The sequence below is a fragment of the Prosopis cineraria genome, unplaced genomic scaffold, assembly GCF_029017545.1.
Source record: "Prosopis cineraria cultivar Desert tree isolate PC_DT_omini unplaced genomic scaffold, ASM2901754v1 PC331, whole genome shotgun sequence".
Classification (NCBI taxonomy): Eukaryota; Viridiplantae; Streptophyta; class Magnoliopsida; order Fabales; family Fabaceae; genus Prosopis; species Prosopis cineraria.
Genome location: NW_026555658.1, coordinates 35,379 through 54,905, shown reverse-complemented (window position 1 = coordinate 54,905; position 19,527 = coordinate 35,379). Strand labels below are relative to the sequence as shown.

Genomic DNA, 19,527 nt, shown 5'->3' with positions numbered 1-19,527 from the left:
CCGTACTCCAAAATGTCTTGCCGTCGCAGCTACTCTCTCTCCTCCATTCCTCTACGAGACTTTTACAGATTTTTTCTCCCCTTACTCTTACTTCGAAATCCCGAATTCAATGGCTACTGCGGCGTCGACGTCAACGATTTGTACCGCCATGTTCACCTCTACCTCAACTCCGTCAACTACTCCGCCGCATCTGGTTGCCGCCGCCTCACCCTTTCCCGGTCCAAGTCCTCCAATCGCATTTCATATACCGTCGCCCCCAATCAGACCGTTCACGACACCTTTGAGAGACACCGCCTCTCGTGGACTCATCACGTGGAAACGGTGCAAGATTCGCTGGAGGAGAAGCGGAGCTTCACTCTCCGACTGCCGAAGCGCCAGCGACAGACCCTCCTTTCGGCCTACCTCAGTCACGTGACCGCACGTGCGGAGGAGTTCGAGCGGGTCTCCAGAGAGAGGAGGCTCTTCACCAACAATGGAAATGGATCGTTCGAAGCGGGTTGGGTCTCCGTACCGTTCCGGCATCCTTCCACGTTCGACACACTGGCACTGGAGCCTGAGTTGAAGAAGCAGATCAAAAACGACCTCACAGCGTTTGCGAAAGGCAGAGTTCTATCACAGAGTGGGCCGGGCATGGAAGCGTGGGTACTTACTCTACGGCCCACCCGGGTCGGGAAAATCGAGTCTGATCGCAGCTATGGCGAACTTCCTCTGCTACGATGTCTACGATCTGGAGCTCACCAAGGTGTCCGATAATTCCGAGCTGAGGTCGTTACTGATACAAACGACGAACCGCTCCATCATTGTGATAGAAGACATTGACTGCTCTGTCGACTTGACGGCGGACAGGATGACGAAGAAGACAACAATGACGAAGTCCAAAACGATGAGAGCAAAAACGACGTCATCGGACTGCCTCAAGGATGAGAGCGGACGGGTTACTCTATCGGGGCTTCTGAATTTCACGGATGGCCTGTGGTCGTGTTGCGGAGAAGAGAGGATCATCGTCTTCACTACGAATCACAGGGACAACGGACCCGGTGGACGGTTACGGTGCGGGCGAATGGACGTGCACGTCAACCTCGGCTCGTGCGGGATGCATGCGTTTAGGGACCTCGTGAGGAACTACCTGGGGTTGGAATCGCACGCACTGTTCGACGCAGTGGAGAGTTGCATAAGGTCCGGCGGGTCTCTCACGCCGGCTCAGATTGGCGAAATGCTGTTGAGGAATAGAAGAGATGCTGATGTGGCATGAGGGAGGTGGTGTCGGCGATGCAGACGAGGATGCTCACGGTGGCAGGTGGGACAATGGAGCAGACGGATAATGAAGAGACGGTGGGGGGAAGGTCGCCTGAAAGTGTGCTGATGATGGGATCGCCGGAGAATTGGGACTCGTTGGGCGGGAAGAAGAGAAAGGAATGTGGGTCCAACTGCGATAAGAAACCGAAGTTTTTGGTGAGGTTGAGGTCGTTGACCAAGTCAGACTCTGGTAGAAAAGTTTTGATCCCAGAAAAATATAAAAGCTGTAATTTTCAGTGTTTGTGATTCGTTGGTTGTTCTAGTGATTGCCCCAATTTTTTCTCTCGTTCGTTTTTTTAATCAGTTTTTCTTCTACTCAATCATGATTGGGTTAAATTAGGATGGTTTGATTTGCACACTTCAATGTATCAAATTTAAGATGTCATGCTACTTACTACAAGACTACAGGGATGAAAATACTAATTTCATGCATGAATTTTAATTTCTTTGTAGAAGTTTAATTTTTTTGTGACTTAAATAATTAATTTACGAAGCTGAAAAAAAAAAACTTAAAATGGTTCATCGGTTTTAATTCAAAAGGATCAAGAGAATACTTAAAACTTTTTTTTTTAAATCTTTCCAAATCATTATTTCCTGCCTTTAGTTATTATTTGTAATTATAATTAAAGCTAGCTTTTGCTTATCTTTATTTCCTCTCCATACGCAGCTTCTCTAAATAAAGTATCTTATCTCTTGATTTTTCATGCATTCAACTGTGAACCTTTACATACTTTACCCAAAAAAAAAAAAAAAAACTGTGAATCTTTACATAAGTGTGTATGGTTATGTCACATATCTATATCTATATCATATTCTAAAATCGTCAAAATTATTCATATTCACTACTTTCAGAAATCAGAACATTAGTATAAGAATATTCTTCAAAATTTTATACTTCTTTTTATTAATATTCTCTTCCTCAAGTATAAGAATATGACTAAATTAAATAGATACTTAATTATAATCTATCAATATCGATATCAATACTTAATTATAAGCAACTTGAAGCTGTCATCCGCGAACTCGCAGATTGTTGTCAAAACTATGGCTTAAATTCGCTGGTTCGTGAAAATATCACCTGGCATTTTCGTAATTTCAAATCCCACCCCCGACCTTTATCCTCATCTCTATGGTCAATCTCTCTCACACAGACTCACTGAGAGAGAGAGAGAGAGAGAGATGGGGGTGGTGATAATCGACGGTACGACGGTGAGGGACTTCGTGAGGAACGAGGAAGAGTTCAACAAGAGCGCGGAGGAGCAGTTCGCAACGCTGGATCTCAACAACGACGGCGTTTTGTCGCGAGGGGAGCTCCGGAAGGCATTCGAGTCCATGAGGCTGATCGAGACGCATTTCGGCATCGACGTGGCCACTCCGGCGGATCAGCTGACCCAACTCTACAACTCCATCTTCGAGAAGTTCGACATCGACGGCAGCGGCACCGTCGACGAGAGCGAGTTCAAGTCGGAGATGAAGAAGATCCTGCTCGCCATCGCCGATGGCCTCGGCTCTTCTCCCATCCAGATGGTTCTCGAAGACGATAAACAGAGTTTCCTTCAGAAAGCGGCAGATCTCGAAGCTTCCAAGATAAATCAAGCATGAGCTTCAATTTCATGATCTCGAATCCTTCCTAACGATTCCTCTCCACTCCACGTTTGTCAATTTACTGTTACTGTTTCTGCTCTGTTATCTTCCCTTGTAAGTGAACTGTTTTCTGGCTGCCTCATCAACTTTCGATGATTTTGTCCGTGTATGTATATGACTCATAACCTGACTTTTTAAATAAGAGTAATTGCATTCAAGTCCTTGAGGACTTCACTCAGCCAAGTTATATCTGATTTGGAGACTGACTTTTTGGAAAGAATGGTTCTGCTGATCAACAACATCTGAAAATCAAGGAATGATGTTATTCATGGTGGAGCTAAACTAAATCTGAACAGATCTATTCAGGAATTTCATCATACTTTCTTCTTTTTTGAACATATTTGTTCATTGAATGATTTGGATCCTCATGTAGCTGAAGCCTGAGGAGAAAGCTATTGATCGACATGTCTACCACATCCGAGCAGAGGATTTTCACCGTCATAATAAAGTATGGGGTTTTGTCTGCAGGAAGAAGAAGAGGAAATTAAATACAATTCTAGATATATTGATCTTCCAATAAGGGAGACAACTTGCCCTGCATACCTGTTGAAAACGTAGATCTGTGAATTTTGTATCCTCCTTTGAAGCACATTGTCTCCGCTCAGCTTTACTTTGAATAGCGGCCATGTCTTCTGGGACAGTGAAGCTGGAGCTCTCGATGCTATCTCATTTTGCTGGTCGACTTTTTTCTTCGGAACTGATCAAGCTGAGATTTCTTCCTCAAGAATTTTAATTAAGGACCATGAGACTTAATGTGGGTTTCAAAAAATTTGAATCTTCAATTCATTTTAGAAATTAAAGTAAAAATAATTTTAATAATAAAGATTAAATTATCATTTACTTATTATGTAAAATTATTTGTGATTAATTTTTTTATTTCATTTATTAATTTATTAATGAGTTATAAAATATATAAATTTATATGTTAATAATTATACATTATTTTGTATCAATTGTTCAATAAAAAACAGTAATATCAATAGTTTAATTGTTAAATTAATAATTTATTAACATTAAGAAAAAATTAATCTTTTAGTTCTCCAATTTTTAAATCACTTATAACTCAGTCCCTTAATTATGATTCATTGTGATTCAGTCTCTCAACTATAATTTGCCTATGATTCAGTCCCTCAATTATAATTCGTCTATGATTCAGTTCCTCAATTTTTGAATCACTTACAAATTAGTTTTTTAATTTTTGTTAATTTTTTTTAATGTTAGCTTATATCTCACATTAATGAATAAGAAGGTGGTATTTTAAAATAATATATAAACATTTTTATCCCTCTTTTTTGATAAAAAATTTTTAAAAAATTTAAAAATAAGGACTAAGTTCTAGATAAATTAAAAGTTGAGGGATTGAGTTGTAGTGAGTTATAATTGAGGGACTGAGTCACAGCGAGTCATAGTTGAAAAAGTGAGTTACAAGTGAGTTAAAAGTTGAAAGACTAAAAGATTAATTTTTCCTAATCTGACAGAATATAATTTACAACTTATATTAATTAATTAATAAGTAAAATAAAAAAATTAATAATTAATAATCTTGCATAATAATTAAAGAATAGCTTGATTTTTTATTATTAAAATTATTTTAATTTATTATTTTTAGTTGAACTGAAATCTTAATTTTTTTTAAAAAATTTATCAATAGTTAAGTTTCATTCATGATCATTTCTTCTTTTTTCCATCTATCGTTAAGCAGGATAACTGTGCCCTCTTAAGTAACTTCCAAGTATGGATTTCTTTTTAGAAACATCAGATGGAAGGTAGACACGTGTTCATCATGGTTCTTTTTCTTTCTTTCCTTCTTTCTTCTTTCTTTTTTTTAAATATTGTTATGGTTGGTTCGTTCGTTTGTTTTTTGTGTTGTTGAACCTTTTTGACTCCCAATCAAACCAAAAAAAAAAAGATATATGAGCTATAAATAAAAAGAAATGACAATTACATATAAACAACTATAAATCTTTAAACTAGTGCATTAATTGGCATGTTCAATAATTGATCTAGTTTTAATTACTTTATTAACTAAAAGCTTGTTCACAGTATCATTCTTGTAATGAATTATTAAATATTAAAAAACAAGCCTTAAAATGCCATTCACAACCGCGATAGTAATATTAATTATTGGCAAGAAGTTCTGATATATTTAATTTAATGATTTTTTTTAATAGTAGCGTGGGTGTCAAACTTTTTAACCTGGGTGGGGAAAAGAACAAGTAATTGTGAATTTGTATGTAACTGAAAATATTGCATCTCAAAGATAAATGAATGAAAGAAAGAAAGAAAGAGCATATCTTGATCAAATCAAGTATGTAATGATGGAGACTTAAGAAGGAGAAAAGACAGAGTAATTGAGAACAATGAGAGGGTTGAGATGGAAGAGAAATTGGAAGCTTGTGTGGAGTTATCATGAAAGGTGTGGATATGGAAACATAGAAGGTAGTGGGGGAAAGTGGAGATAGCAACTCCATGAGTGAAAGTGGAAGAGATTAGTTTTCAAAGTAAAGTGGTTGGATTTTGTGTTGATATGTTATCTCTGAATGTTACTTTGATGTTCAGTTAGTTGGTTGGATCTACTCATTTTGGCTCCAAACAATGCTCTGTTATTTTCTCACATGTTGCCATGTCTTTGTTTTTTTTTTCCTTCTTTTTTTAAATGAAAAAAATTATTGTCGTTGTCAATTTCAGGACAATTTCAGGTAATATATATATTCTTTTGAATCATGTCCAATTCACGAGACTCTTGCCTGTTTTCAAAAAAATATGCTTCCCCTACTTGAGATGAGGTTTTATTCTTTTTGGGACAATTGAGATGAGAACTCTTAATCGCCAAGGAATTTATTTATGGGAAAATGACAATTAAGGCTCCCACGAAATCATTGCTCAATTTTAAGGATTCTGAATTATTAAAATTTTAATAATAAATCATGATCCTTATTTTAAATTAAAATCATACATGAGTTTATAAAATTTTCCTTACTTGAAAAATAAAAAAAGACATTATTAAAATTACTATGATAGGTTGGAATTATTATTAATTTTAGTTGAGAAAATCAAAATCCACACTTAGGAATAAGTTATTTTCTAGTATGAAACTAAAATTCATTTGCAAAACTTTTGAAAAGTATTTATGAATATATGATAGTCATTTGAAAATTTGTCAAAGTGATTTTTAAATATGAAGCCAATCACTTATAAATTTGTGTGCTTGTTAATATATAGGAAAATCACTTAAAAATTTGAGAAAAGATCCTATTAAAATTACTATCATAGGTTGAAATTATTGTTAATCTCAATTGAAAAAACTAAGATCCAAAGTGTTATGCGTTGAGAGATTATTGAAATTATTATTAGGGGTTGGACAATTGTTAATTCCATTCTCAAGTGTAGAATATAATTTTTCTAATTGAGATTAACAATACTCCCAACTCATAACAGTGATTTTAGTACTAAGAGATAATTTTGTAGACTCATGTTTTTAATTCTAAGTAAAATCATGGTTCATTATTGGGACCAGATTTTAATGATTCAGGATTTCTAATTGTAATTAATGATATCATGGGATCTTTAATTTTCATGTTCCATTTACGTATAAAAAAAAATAGGGGAAATGACATTTAGACACTATACTAAAAATTAATTACATTTAGGAACTATCGGTTTATAAAATTACAAAAAGGATCTGCGTGTTTTGGGTAACATGTCTCAAATGCAAATTCTGAAAGTTTAAATCTCGGAAGTTGGAAAATGCATTATAAATTAGTTGTAGGCTATGGAAGTTTTGTAAATATGAAAAGCTTAATTATAAAAAAAGGACAAGAATCCATTTTTGAAACAAGATTATTGAGGTTGAATTAACTGGCTTGAGAATTTATCTAACTCAACTAAAAGTCTTTAGTCTATCCCAAAGTGATGCCTGCAAGCTGCTGACTAAATTAACCCAAACCAAAGACTTAGAACACCGGAGCAAAGAAAGAAAAAATAAAAAATCATTTTATTAACTTCTAAAATGTCTAAATCTGATCCAAAATTTACAACTGGTTTGTATTTTTTTTTACAATATTTATCGTTGGACTTTTGAAACTTAGACTAAGTTTTTAAGATTTAAAAATTTTCTACAATTTATAAGTAATTTGCAACTGATTTTTTAAATTATTCATAATCTTTTGAGATTTCGAAATAAATATTCATAATTTACAATTGAGCTATATTATCAACTATGTAAAGGCATTTTTGTCTATCTACCTTGTTGTAAGAATAAAATAAAAAACACCTAGTCCTTTGTTGACTGCTGTAGTTTCAACTTTCAACAACTTATGGTCCATAACTTTAATTAAGTTGGTTTATTAGTCTCTCCATGTCATTTTCTCAGGAAAGTATGTAATGTTATGACTACGGTTATCAATTATCATAATTATACCATTGTGTTGTTTTCAAGCGAGTAACTGGCGGCTGGCAAAACCCCGGGGGAGGGGGGAGTGCGACTTGCTCTAACGAACATCCCAATACACATTCTGAGACACATATCGATTAGATAAAAAAGTCTTAGAACTATAATTTGTTCATTTAACTCGCATGCTGGGGGCTAATTTCCGTATGATTAATCTAAAGTTTTATTGGTGTGTAATTCATTCCTCAAAGGATCACTGCTTTTTCAACGTCTGTTGCATCCAATTTGTGCAATTATATATGTCACTATAGAATTTCCATTTCAATGTATCTCCCTTCCACCAAAAAAAAGAAAAGAAAAGAAAACCCCCAAGTTAAATTACTCTATAATGTTTGTAGAAGAAACGTCATTCTAAAGAATAAAGAATACTTCATGGACTCAATCAAGTGATCCACAGGTTGGTTGAGGATGAAAAAAAAAAAGGAAAGTCATGGAGAGAGTCTGGTCAACTGTTAATAATAATTGTATAATATGACCGAAAGAGGAGAGAAAAATAGTCGAAAAACATACGTCGCCTGAGAGATTCGAACTCTCGCGGGGAAACCCCATGTACTTAGCAGGCACACGCCTTAACCACTCGGCCAAAGCGACATCGTTGCTCCAGGAGCCTACATACTATTTATATAGTATTAAATGCAGATTGACTAATGCCACTCGCTTCCAGTACCACTGCTAGACGAACCGCGATAGACAAACCATCGAAAGTTGGGTAGTGGGCCCCACTCTCCTTCGCTCCATTATCATTTACGACAACACCTTACCGACTCTCGACGTCACGTGTTGCGACACAGAGAGAGAGGAAGGACGGAGGGAAAGAAGGAAGGAGAACTGAGACGAGGGAGAGGGAGAGAAATGTCCTCCGCCACCGTCACCGCTGCCGACACCACCGTCGTGCCAGAGACGGCGGAAGCAGAAATGAAGACGTACTGGTGTCACGAATGCGACATGAGCGTTGCTCTGTCCTCCCCTTCTTCGTCTTCAACCTCCTCCTCCTCGTCGACTCTTCTCTGTCCCCACTGCCACACCCATTTCCTTGAACTCATGGACTCCCCTTTCTTCCCTCAATCTGACTCTCACTCATTCCCCTCTTCGCTTTCCCTCTTCGACTCCCCCTACATCCACCACCTAATCCAGAACCACCTCCTTACCTCGGACGACGACGACGACGACGGTGAACTTGAGTTCGACGACACTTTTGAAGACCCGTTATCTCTGCTCTCCACACTGCCAAATAGTACCTCCAAATCTTGCTCTGATTCTGTGCCCACTATAGTAGTTACCTCTTCCTTGCTATCGCAGCTTGACCCTGGAGGGGTTCTCTGTGCGGTTTGCAAGGACACAATTGGGGTTGATGCGGAGGCTAAGCAGCTTCCGTGTAAGCATTTATACCACTCCGATTGTATCACGCCTTGGCTGGAGCACCACAATTCTTGCCCGCTTTGTCGCTTTCAGCTGGTCGGTGAACAAGAGGAGGATGGGGTTTCTCAGGCAAGGAGGATCAGAAGGCAGTTGAGAACGGCCATGATGAGGTTGTCTGAATTGATGGAGGAGGAGGATGATTTCTATGGGTTGAGGACTACTCTGAGTCACATTGCTAGTAGACACCGCGTTCTTTCTTCTGCTGTTTCGGATCATAGGGATGATGAGAACCCTTCTGATTCCCTGGCCTCCCCTCGGGTGACGGAACCAGATTCTGTGTCTGCTGGTGGCAGTGAAAATTCGGAGGCTCTTTCGAGCTGATTGGTCAGTTCCGCCAATTCAACACGATATTAGGTATGTTGACCTTACTTTCAACCAGCTATCAATTTTATCTCGCTCTGTTCTTCGTATGTTGATTGAAATTTATTTGTTTAGAGATTTTGATTATGTCTGAGCTCAAAATCGTGGATATTTCCATGCTTCTTAGTATCTTTGCACCATTTTCTTTCTATAGATTTTTTTTTCTCCTCTATAGAATTGTCGATTACTCGTAGGTCAAAAGCTTGGAAATTTCCCTGTCATTCGTGATAAATTAGATTGTTTTTTCAATGAAATCATTTTTTTAACCTCGATTGATACTTGAAACTAACTGTTTATCTGCAGAGTGAGATATAACTAATAAAATTATTGTGCGTGTGGGGAAGGGTCTTGAACATCAATTTTCAACACTAACTCTATCCGAACTTTGTTTTGCATGGACTGTTTTAGAGTAGAATATTGATTCTTTGCAAAGGAATTTGGTATTATAGAGTTCCTAAATTTTTGTTCCTTCTAACAATGAATATAGAACTCAGTGGCATCTCATTTCCGTTAACAATAGCAATTTCGGTTGAACAAAGGCTTCAAGTTCGTTGATGCTTAGTGACTTTACCCCAAATTCTAAAAGAAATTGCCATCTGTATTTGTCAAATAGTTAATTCTGTGATATTCTGTGGCCGTGCAATGGGCATGAGATGAATCCTAGCATTTTTTTTTTCTTTTTTGTTTTCCTCCCAAGAGAATTGGGGCATTTCTTTGAAAATATATGATGGAACTATTAAACGTAAGCAAGATTGTAAAAATGTGTTCTCTGAAACTTCAATTCTTGAGCAAATAAACAATTTAGTCCTTGGAAGGTATATTTTATACTTTCTAATGCTTTAATCCTTGGATTTGTTTCAATGCATGTTTGTCTCCACTCTCTTCATTTACTTGACTGAGGGACTAACTCTATGCATGTGTTGAAATTGTAACAAGTCACCAAACTTTTAAAAGAACTAATTTGAAAAGAGGAATGCAAGTAAGGACTAAGCATGAAGGTATAATTTTTAGGGGCCAAATTGTGTATTCAGTTTGATTCAACCACAATTTGCATTGGTTTGTGAGTCATGTGAGAACAACACCCTCTCCCCTCACTTTCATGAATTATTACAGATGCTCATATATATGCATTTTGTGTAAGTTGGGTCACGATTGCTTTAGTGGGAAGGGCAATAAATCAAATGGATTTGCTTATTTTGCTGTCTTCAGTAGTGTTGTTGCAAGTTTGGAGACTGTAATAACTTAATTCTTCCAGTGCTGACTTGTAATCTTGCCTAGAAACTGAATCAGCAGAAGTTGTTTGTTGAAATGATTGAAGCTGGTGATGGAGGGAGATCATAACCAATTCAGCATTAGTAAAGTGCATATGCGTTAGCCTTCGTTGGTTTCCCTAAATATGAGAGACTTTTTGGTTTTTCAATCACCAATGCAAAAGCTTAACTTGTTAGCAGCATATTTCCACCATGCCTACTATTATTGTGAGAATGGGAAGCAAAAAAGATCGAATTCTGGACCATTCAGTTATAAAGGCTCTAATATGATGCCAAGTATAATTTAAACTCTCAAACTTTTGCAGTTAAAATGGATATCCATGAATAGTTTAGTTATACTCTTCGATTTGACTATCCTTTTAATTGCTGTTAGCTATTACAGTTTATGAATTAATAATGGGTAATCTGTTTTCCTCTTGCAGGCATAGGGTTTTTTATATGTCAAAGAAATCACGAAGTTGTGTCACTATAGATCGGCTAATCAAATATAAATCTGCAGCGGCAGCAGTGCTAATCTTTTTAGTTTTTATTTTTTTTCCCCTCTTTTTTGGGGGTAATTTGGAAAAATTTTAGGTAGACTCAGTTTGAAAAATGAGAGTAGATCAAATCTATCATAAAACCACGCAAGGATCTCACGATGAAGTGCATCTTCATGATTGTTTTGGTCTACTTTTGCAAACCGGGTCTATCTATGAAGCTTAATAATTTTGCTAGCTAGTTGCAGTACTGAGGTGAACATTACAATAAACTAGTGGGGTGCATGTGTGCTGTGCATTCCTCTTCCTAGCTTCCCCAGGCTCTCAATCTTCTTCGTTTTGTCCATAGAAAGCAGTCTGTCAAAAGCTAATTTCCGTTCACGTTGTCTGCAATAAAATGTTTGTGAGTTTCGTGTATCATCTGCCATGTATCTGAACTGATCTCCACTGAATCATTTGGAATGAACCAGTCTTTGATTTCACTTATGAAGTTAATGTTGACTACTATAATTACTTGGCTGTAGTAATGGTATGTAATTGCGTGGGTTGGGGGGCTGATTGTACAAATTGTTAAGACTCAGGTAAAGTTTCTTTTTACAAGACATTATTGATGGCCCGAGTTTATAGTAGAAAGAATCATGTTCTGGAGACACATCGATTTTGGCGAGGTTGATATTCATTGTACGTAAATATTAATAAAATGATTTTAAATGCAATGGGTGGATATTCATTTTATTTGAAGGAAGATCAGTGATGTTTCTACTTAAGATAAATGCTGAGTTTATAGTTAACTCATAATTATATGGTAACAAGTTAGATTCAAAGCATCCAAAAATTTTAGGCGAGGCTGCGGCGCAGAGAGTTAAACTTTATCCTCTTTAAAGAGGGACCATGCAGTTCCTTGTACTCCTTCACCTTTTTCCTTCGAGGTCTTGCGCTCCAGCTTCACATCCCTGGTTTTAAACACCAAGAACATTACGAAAATCTAACTTCACAAATGAAAAGGCTTTGATAACAGTAATTATTAAATGTGGTTTTATGGCTCCGAAGGTAGAACCTATGATTAGAGGCATGAAGCGAATGGTGGAGAAGGTCGGGGGACAAGTAATGGGTGCACCGTCGCGTGACACGTAAACGGTTCTGAAGCGTTCCTGAGCCGATAATTCGGCATTTGCAATGACATGTCAACACGTAATACCCGCACGTGACTAATTCCAACCCACCATTGCCTTCTATTCCGGTTTCTTCGTCGGCTGTGCAATTGCAAAACGACACCCTCTCGCTAATGATTTGGTAAACCTCCCTTGATCATAATAATTACGTAGCCAAATTATCTTGTGGTTATTTTAAAAATAATTTCAAATCATATATATATATATATGTATGTTATAAACAGTTTTCTGATCCAACCCGATTCAGCAGTGAAAACAGTTTTCTGATCCAATTGGTGATCTGGTTGATGATCTAGCCGATCCGAACATCCACTTCTCAAAGCATGTGAGATTTACACGTTATTAATAGAGTAAATTAAACGAATTAAGTGGATTAAGAAATGATAAATACGCAAGGAATTATGCAAAAAAGAGATGATGCTGACGAGGAATCAGCCCAATTTGACCAAACAGCCCCGTTTACTTGATTTGCCCAAAGAAACTTCCAACTAACATTTCTTATGGGTCAAGTTTGATTGGTACGTCAATAAATAATTCTGAACGCCCCCACTAGGCCAATACACACCCAAGTCCCACGTATACCCTTTCCCCATTTAATAATTCATACATAGTACCTTATGGATAACAATGAAATTTCCACCTCAGCTTCCTTTTTATTACAAGGTCAAAGGTCAATCTAAGTAAGTTCATTTGTATTTGGACATTTATCCCTTCTGACTTTTCCAACTTCCTCGTGCTCCTAATTACCATTCCACGCGCAATCAAACTTTATATAGAGACCCCTCTGCGTCTTATCTCCTCAATCCATTCATTCATCTATCCCTACAATCATATTCCCGCTTCAGCAATTATCTGTGTTGTATTCTGTTTCGATTCAGAGTTTGATCAAGTTAAAGATGGAGTTCGTCATGAGCTTAGGTGACATGTTGGTGAAGGTTGCCTTGTTCTTCCTCGTTCAAGCTTTGGTTTATCTTATCCTCTCCAACTCTTCCAACATCTTCTCCAATACCGTTACCAGATCCACCACCTTCAGGACCGCCCGCTCCGCCAGTATTCGCCGGATTCTTGCCGTCCTCTCCGACCAGCCGATCGAAGCCGAGCCCTCTCCTTCTTCTAGGAGCCCTCCATCCCCGGCTGTTCAGAATTACAAGTCTGAATAATCTCTCCCTCGGGCTACGCACGAGTTCTTTAGTTTAGTAAGGTCGTGGATTTACAAAATTAATCAAGATATTTAGTGGATTCTTTTGTTGCTTTAGGGGTTTGTTATTCTTTTGTTCTTTCCTCGTGTATATATTACAACTTATGAACTTGGAATATTGAGATTTGAGGTTGTTCATTTATCTGTGTATCCTGGATTGTGTATATTGAAGATCGATCAAATGTATGGTTAAAGAATTATACATAAGATGAAGCTGTGGGTATATAATTCAGGATGTACTTTCTTTTCACTACCACAGAAGATTTCATTACTTGACAATTATTTTAACTTATATTTGATAGTTTTTAAGCATTAAGTAAAGAGACGTCATATATTACTTGCTTAGAAGCATTACTTGACGTTTATTGATAAATAACAGTCAAATATATGATTATATAATTGTTTCTGGAAGAAAATACTTGATAGTTATTTATAAATAATTATTAAGTAATTATGAAAAAAAATAGGACTCATTTTACCTACGGTTATTTGTAAATATCAGTTAACTTTTTAAATACTTGACGATTATTTATAAACACTAGTGTAGAATTTGTATTTTACAAGAAACTTTTAACATCGATTAAAACGCATTCATTGTTAAAGGTAGAGATAATAGTATTTTTGTAATATTAAAAATTAATATAGGACTTTCAACAATGGAGTGGGAATTTAAAAAATAAAATAAAAAGTTGCAACTTTCAACAATGGGTGGCTCATACTCGCTGTTGAAAGTGAATTTTAAAAAAAAATACTACAACTTTCAGTAGCAGGTAGCCCTCACCCACTATTGAAAGATAAAATTAAAAAAATAAAAAAAATTATATTCAACAATGATTCAAATTTACTTAAAAAAAACTCTCGCCTTCACCCCCTTTCCTCTATTATTCATCATCGGTCACCCCCTTCTTCCTCCCCCACACCCCTTTTTCCTCCTCCATTATCCCCATCGGCCGCCCCCTCCCTTAAAATAACATTTTGATATCTCCAGCAATGAATATGTGAAGTTAAAAAAGAATATTTTTATGACTCCATATATACACTCATAAGGATTAATTTATGATTGATAGTTTTTTTTTGTTAAATATGAATTTCTTCTAATAACTCATTATATTTTGTAGGGACCATTGGTAATTAATTGTTCTTTCATTGAAGAGTAACATAGTCCTCTTCTTATGCTCCTTCAATTACAAACCAAACGAGGACATAAAAAAGACGATAAACTTGTAAGTGTACTTGTACAAAAACTATTAATTTTTATGAATATATTAGTTATAAATATCGTGCTGTTGATCATAGGGCAATGAAAACATATCAAATAATGGTTCTGAAAAAGCATCAACATGAACTAAGGATCCTACGTGGATTGAGCCAAAGGTAAGTTAAAATTAACACTATATTAAAATATTCAACTATCAATATTTATTATTGATTCTCAATTATTTATATATATACATATATGTGTTTTTATATAGAGTCATAAGTAACCACCGAAGAGTAATTTGTGCGGCGTATATGTGATGAGACATATGGTCAACATTATTACATTGAGAATGACTGAATTTACAAATGAGGTAACTATATTTTTTAAAAGCTAATTATATTGTTATTTGAATTAACTGGTTAATATTTTAATTACAATTTTATACTTTAATTTAAATTTTTGACATTGCAAATCCAATTTCTAAGGAAGAGGTTGATGACATCTTCACATGTTGGGCACCATATTTTGTGAATGGTATGTAAAGTTTAGGTATTTTTTAAGAAATTGTATAAGACTATTTGAGTTTTGTATAATTTCTATAAAATTTTATATTAAATTTAGATTATTTATATGTACTTGAACTAGCTAGCGAGTAATAAATTGTGTAAAATATTTTCATTTGCAAGAATTGGAAAAATGAGCAGAAACAAAATTAATTTTTTTTAAAATCACTTTTAACAATGGTTCTAGCCATGATCGGTGTTGAAAATCCACTTTTAATAGTGATTCTTGCCTTAATCACTATTGAAAGTTCACTTTTAATAGCGATTTTGGCTAGAACTAGTATTAAAAGTGATTTAAAAAAAATCAATGATCTACTTTCAAGAGCAAGCATAGACTTGCTATTGGAAGTTTATTTTTAACAGCGGTTAGACAACTACTGTTAAAAGTCACATACTTTTAACATCCTTTGAAACAATAACAATTTTATAATCACTATTAAAAATATTTTTTATCTGCTATTAAAAGCTTATCATGTAATAGTGAATAATCGTCAAAGATTCATGGTATTTTTTTTTTAAGGATGAACTACTTTTCAAGCAATCCTCATGCATAAAGATACACAAAATAGAAAATAAAATCAGCCAGCTAATATCTAAAAATTATAAAATGAATGTTTCTATCAAAATTATTATTCAAGAACAATAAATTAAAGTTCTATACCTATAGCCCTGTAAATCCTAACTTGCAAACTAATTAAATTTTCAAAACTAATTAAGTGACCAGGCATAAGAATTGCCCAAGAAAAATATAACATGAAAAATGTACATACCTAATTAACTAACTATTAGGCTAGCCTAACCGCTACTGCTACCCACATATTAAACACGGCTTGGACCACCTCTTCAAGGATTTTCTCTACATGTGCAGTTGTATAACGAATGCAGTAGATGTTTTTGGAGTACTATAAGCAAATAGTCGCAATAAGTTTAAGTTAATAACTAGCTATTTAAATTGGGTTAAAATTTATAATTTAAATATAATTAAATTTAATATACCCTATCTGATAATATGGTAGAGGCATGGGTGATGATGTCCTTCATGAATTTCATCAGGTAATAACAACAGTCATTACTTTGATCTAGTTGGAGTGGACGCTATAAAAAAAACCACATAGATATTAATGAAAATATATAATATGTCATAATTTTTTAATTAAAAACTTGATCAATTAAATGAATACCTTAATGAGGATCCATTTGTTAGAAAAGTAGAATGTATATACCCTTTTTTTTGTTGGTAATGGGTCCTTTGCCGGATTTGGATTATTTTCTTTATTAATCTAAATGACAATAGGAACATCAACAACAACAATCACATAAAGTTATATCCAACAACAATTAAAAAAAATTGACAACATAACGGCTTAAAAGTAAATATTACTCAGGATTTATGCCCTAAAAAAACTATATAATCAACAACAAATATTATTTATGATCCAACAACAACAATAACAACATTAATAAGAAGCCAAGTTTTAATGAAAATAATAAAACTCACATTAAACACCATAAGTCACTTTTCAATCAATTCAAACACTAGCAATATAAAAATTGACAATTCAAGCAATAAAAAATCAAAAGTAATCTTTCAATTATAGAACAAGTATAGTTAAATACCTAAAGTTTTAAATTTCAAACACTTATTAACAAGAACATCAATGGAGAGACAAAATAATTAACATTCAAATAACACATTGTATATATAAATCAAAATTAACAACCCACAAATTCAAAATGAGGATTAAATATTTGAAAAGTAAGAGCCAACCTCGAGAATAAGTGAATAGATGAGAAAATGGAGAAAGGGCAAACCACAAGCAATGAATCCAAGAAAACAAGTACCCACAAGCATGATTAGGTTTGAAAATGAAAAACCCACAATGAATTAAGTGCAAAATCATGCATTTTGGTTGTTGGAGTGACGAAAAATGGGTTTCAAGTGATTTGGGTGGGGTTGGGATGACTTTTGAGTTGTAAAAATGTGGAGAGAAAGTGTTTTAAAGGTAATTAAAATGCAAATGCTTAACGATTATCCTATAACAACCGTCAAATATTACATATTTGACGTTTATTTTAAAACAACCATCAAATATGTTTTAAGCATACTTGAGTAATTATTTTTGTTTCAATTTTTTTAAAAATAATTAATTTGATACTTTTTTGAAGATAATCAGCAAGTATTTGATAGTTATCCTTAAACAAGCATCAACTATATCTCTGTCCAACAATAATTAAGTTTAAATATATATTTGATGATTTTTTCAATATAATCGTCAAGTATGGATTTAGATACTTGACGGTTGTGTTGAAAAAACTGTTAAGTATTTAGTGATTTTTTTATGTTATTTTTATCATGTAATAGTTAAATATGGGAAGTCTAATTTAATAAATTCTGTAGTAGTATTTCTTGTATCCCAATGGATGCATTTATAGTTTTACAAAAATATCAAACTTAAGTGATTAAATTATGTTGACGGCTTGGTTATTCATAAGGGAGAGAAGCTTCTTATCATGGGGACTTACACGTTATACGAGATGAGTAAGACGACTAAAGAGATGGCTTTATGAGAAAGTTGAGATACTTTTTTAATACAACTGCAAGGATTATAAGCATTAACTAAATGAGAATGACATAGATGATAGTGGTTTGAACTTCTTAAACATTATTTTAGGATTCAATTTTTAAAAATGCATAAGAAAATCATTTTTTGGGAGAAGACAACCTTTTAAATAATATTTTAATTTTTTAAAGGACTAGCCAATCGTAAAAATGCCTTGAATAACCCCCCAAAAAAGAGAGAGATGATAAGTGTTAGAAAAAAATTAGATCTTTATAATCCATGAGATTGATTAGATCCCTTTATTGATGTGAGAAGCTTGTTAGTGAGTTATCTTTAAGTATCTCTATAGATGCTTGTGGAGTCCAAAAATGTTATGGTTGTATTCTTAAAACCTAACTCTATCTAATTTTTTTCCCCTCATGGTAGTGTCATAGCCATTAGTCGTAAGATTAATTTCTCAAAGAATCTCATCCCTATTAGAAATACTCTCTCTCTCTCTTTATATATATATATATATATATCTTTAGGAGTTAAATCCTGAAATGATGTTTAAAGAGATGGAGCTGCTATTATTTGTGTCGCACTATCTTGGTAGCTCATAGAGTTTAGATCTCTGTTAAGCATTGCAAATTTTTGTGGACTGTACATTCGCCCAATAAGACTCACGCTTCACCCTCAGCTGTCAACATGTTCAATGGCAATTCTTCCTTAGGCCTCACAAACCAAAGCTTGCATGTATAAATGCCATCGAACCATCTTTTGTTGCCTTTTTGGGGGTTTCGGCCCACCAGGTTGGGCTTTGGTGCTAATTATTGTAGTGATATCTTGATTGGATGATATGAATTTTAAGTTTTAAATTTATAAATTTTAAATAATAAATTTATTTTTTACAGAGTAACAGTTTGAACTTTGAAGATTATCTTAATTTTATACTTTTAACCTATTAAAATAAACACATATTAAACATATAAAAATAAAATAATACCAAATTTAAATTGTCTAGTTTTCATATAGATATTTTAGGTCATATTTTCGTCATTTGAACAAAACATTCAGACTCCATTCGCTACTTCTCATAGATAATATCACATTGTTCCTCATTATAATACTTATAATTTTTTTAAAAAATATTTTGCTATTCATGAGCTAGGAAGAGTGTTGTTGCTATAAATCTACTCTATGATGCACATATATTTCCTTCGGTCTTTTTAAAAGTTATACTCCAAAAAGTTTCCTTACTTTTTTTTCATATGTAACTTTCTCTTGTTTTTTAATTTTTAATGCACAATTTCAAAAATATTCTCTAACAGATTTTAAAAAGAAGTGCAATATTTCAATTCTCAAAAAAAAAAAATCCTCACACCTTAAATCATTCCTTTGAAATTTAGGAAGAAAATTGAAAAGTGATTTAATTTTAAAACAATTTGATTATTCTAATCATCTCACCTTAATTTAGTGAGTTGGTTAAAACTTAGAAGTGATTTACAAAAAAAGTTGGATGGATTAGAAATGATTTATAAAAAGAATTCGATGGAGAATATATATGAAATCTGGTTGGGAAGAGAATTCTTCAAAGTTGAGAAGTGAAGCCATCGATATCCTACCCCCGGTCACTAATTATGTAATTGGACCTTTTTTCTTACCATCGCTATGTAATTGAATCTTGAATGCTATCACATTCTCCAAAACTTTAATTTTTTTCCAAAAGTATTTTATTTTTAAATTAATATTTTAATTATGGGTACATAACTCCTTATATCTCACCAGAAAAGGATGAAACCTTCCCCCCCTTTTTTTTTCAAGACCAATTTAATAATATTAACTAACTTTTCTTAATTATAATAAAATAATGAAGAATAACTTGATTCCTGTATAATTGAGACTCATTATAAGAGTCATTTATAATGAACACCGTT

At 34.3% G+C, this 19,527-nt stretch overlaps 4 protein-coding genes and 1 non-coding gene across 6 annotated transcripts; 4 read left to right on the top strand and 1 right to left on the bottom strand.

Annotated features, from left to right (window-relative positions):
- Nucleotides 1–8: 8 nt before the first annotated feature.
- On the top strand, nt 9–1,676 carry LOC129296439 (AAA-ATPase At4g25835-like; the record flags this gene model as incomplete). Its single annotated transcript, XM_054935042.1, is given in 5 exon segments — nt 9–48; nt 51–95; nt 98–605; nt 607–1,247; nt 1,250–1,676. Coding segments are annotated over 5 exon segments (1,527 nt in total), but the record flags the coding sequence as incomplete, so codon positions are not given.
- Nucleotides 1,677–2,377: 701 nt separating this feature from the next.
- Nucleotides 2,378–3,123, top strand: LOC129296435 (uncharacterized). Its single transcript, XM_054935036.1, has one exon. The coding sequence runs from the start codon at nt 2,476–2,478 to the stop codon at nt 2,896–2,898; it is 423 nt and encodes a 140-aa protein (XP_054791011.1). The 5' UTR covers nt 2,378–2,475; the 3' UTR covers nt 2,899–3,123.
- Nucleotides 3,124–7,899: 4,776 nt separating this feature from the next.
- On the bottom strand, nt 7,900–7,981 carry TRNAS-GCU (transfer RNA serine (anticodon GCU)). Its single transcript has one exon. It is a non-coding gene; the product is annotated as a tRNA-Ser (tRNA).
- Nucleotides 7,982–8,182: 201 nt separating this feature from the next.
- Nucleotides 8,183–11,411, top strand: LOC129296434 (E3 ubiquitin-protein ligase RING1-like). 2 transcript variants are annotated; one of them, XM_054935033.1, is made up of 2 exons: nt 8,183–9,163; nt 10,863–11,411. In XM_054935033.1, the coding sequence occupies exon 1, from the start codon at nt 8,243–8,245 to the stop codon at nt 9,128–9,130; it is 888 nt and encodes a 295-aa protein (XP_054791008.1). In that variant the 5' UTR covers nt 8,183–8,242; the 3' UTR covers nt 9,131–9,163; nt 10,863–11,411. The 2 variants fall into 2 exon arrangements, with proteins under 2 accessions (XP_054791008.1, XP_054791009.1); XM_054935034.1 differs by lacking the exon at nt 10,863–11,411 and adding an exon at nt 10,448–10,736.
- A 1,494-nt stretch (nt 11,412–12,905) lies between these two features.
- Nucleotides 12,906–13,514, top strand: LOC129296440 (uncharacterized). Its single transcript, XM_054935043.1, has one exon. The coding sequence runs from the start codon at nt 12,985–12,987 to the stop codon at nt 13,246–13,248; it is 264 nt and encodes an 87-aa protein (XP_054791018.1). The 5' UTR covers nt 12,906–12,984; the 3' UTR covers nt 13,249–13,514.
- The last annotated feature ends 6,013 nt before the right edge of the window (nt 13,515–19,527 follow it).

What these genes read in the sequence shown, in the direction of transcription:
- LOC129296435 (XM_054935036.1), top strand. Translation starts at nt 2,476, where the DNA reads ATGGGGGTGGTGATAATCGACGGTACGACGGTGAGGGACTTCGTGAGG.
- LOC129296434 (XM_054935033.1), top strand. Translation starts at nt 8,243, where the DNA reads ATGTCCTCCGCCACCGTCACCGCTGCCGACACCACCGTCGTGCCAGAG.
- LOC129296440 (XM_054935043.1), top strand. Translation starts at nt 12,985, where the DNA reads ATGGAGTTCGTCATGAGCTTAGGTGACATGTTGGTGAAGGTTGCCTTG.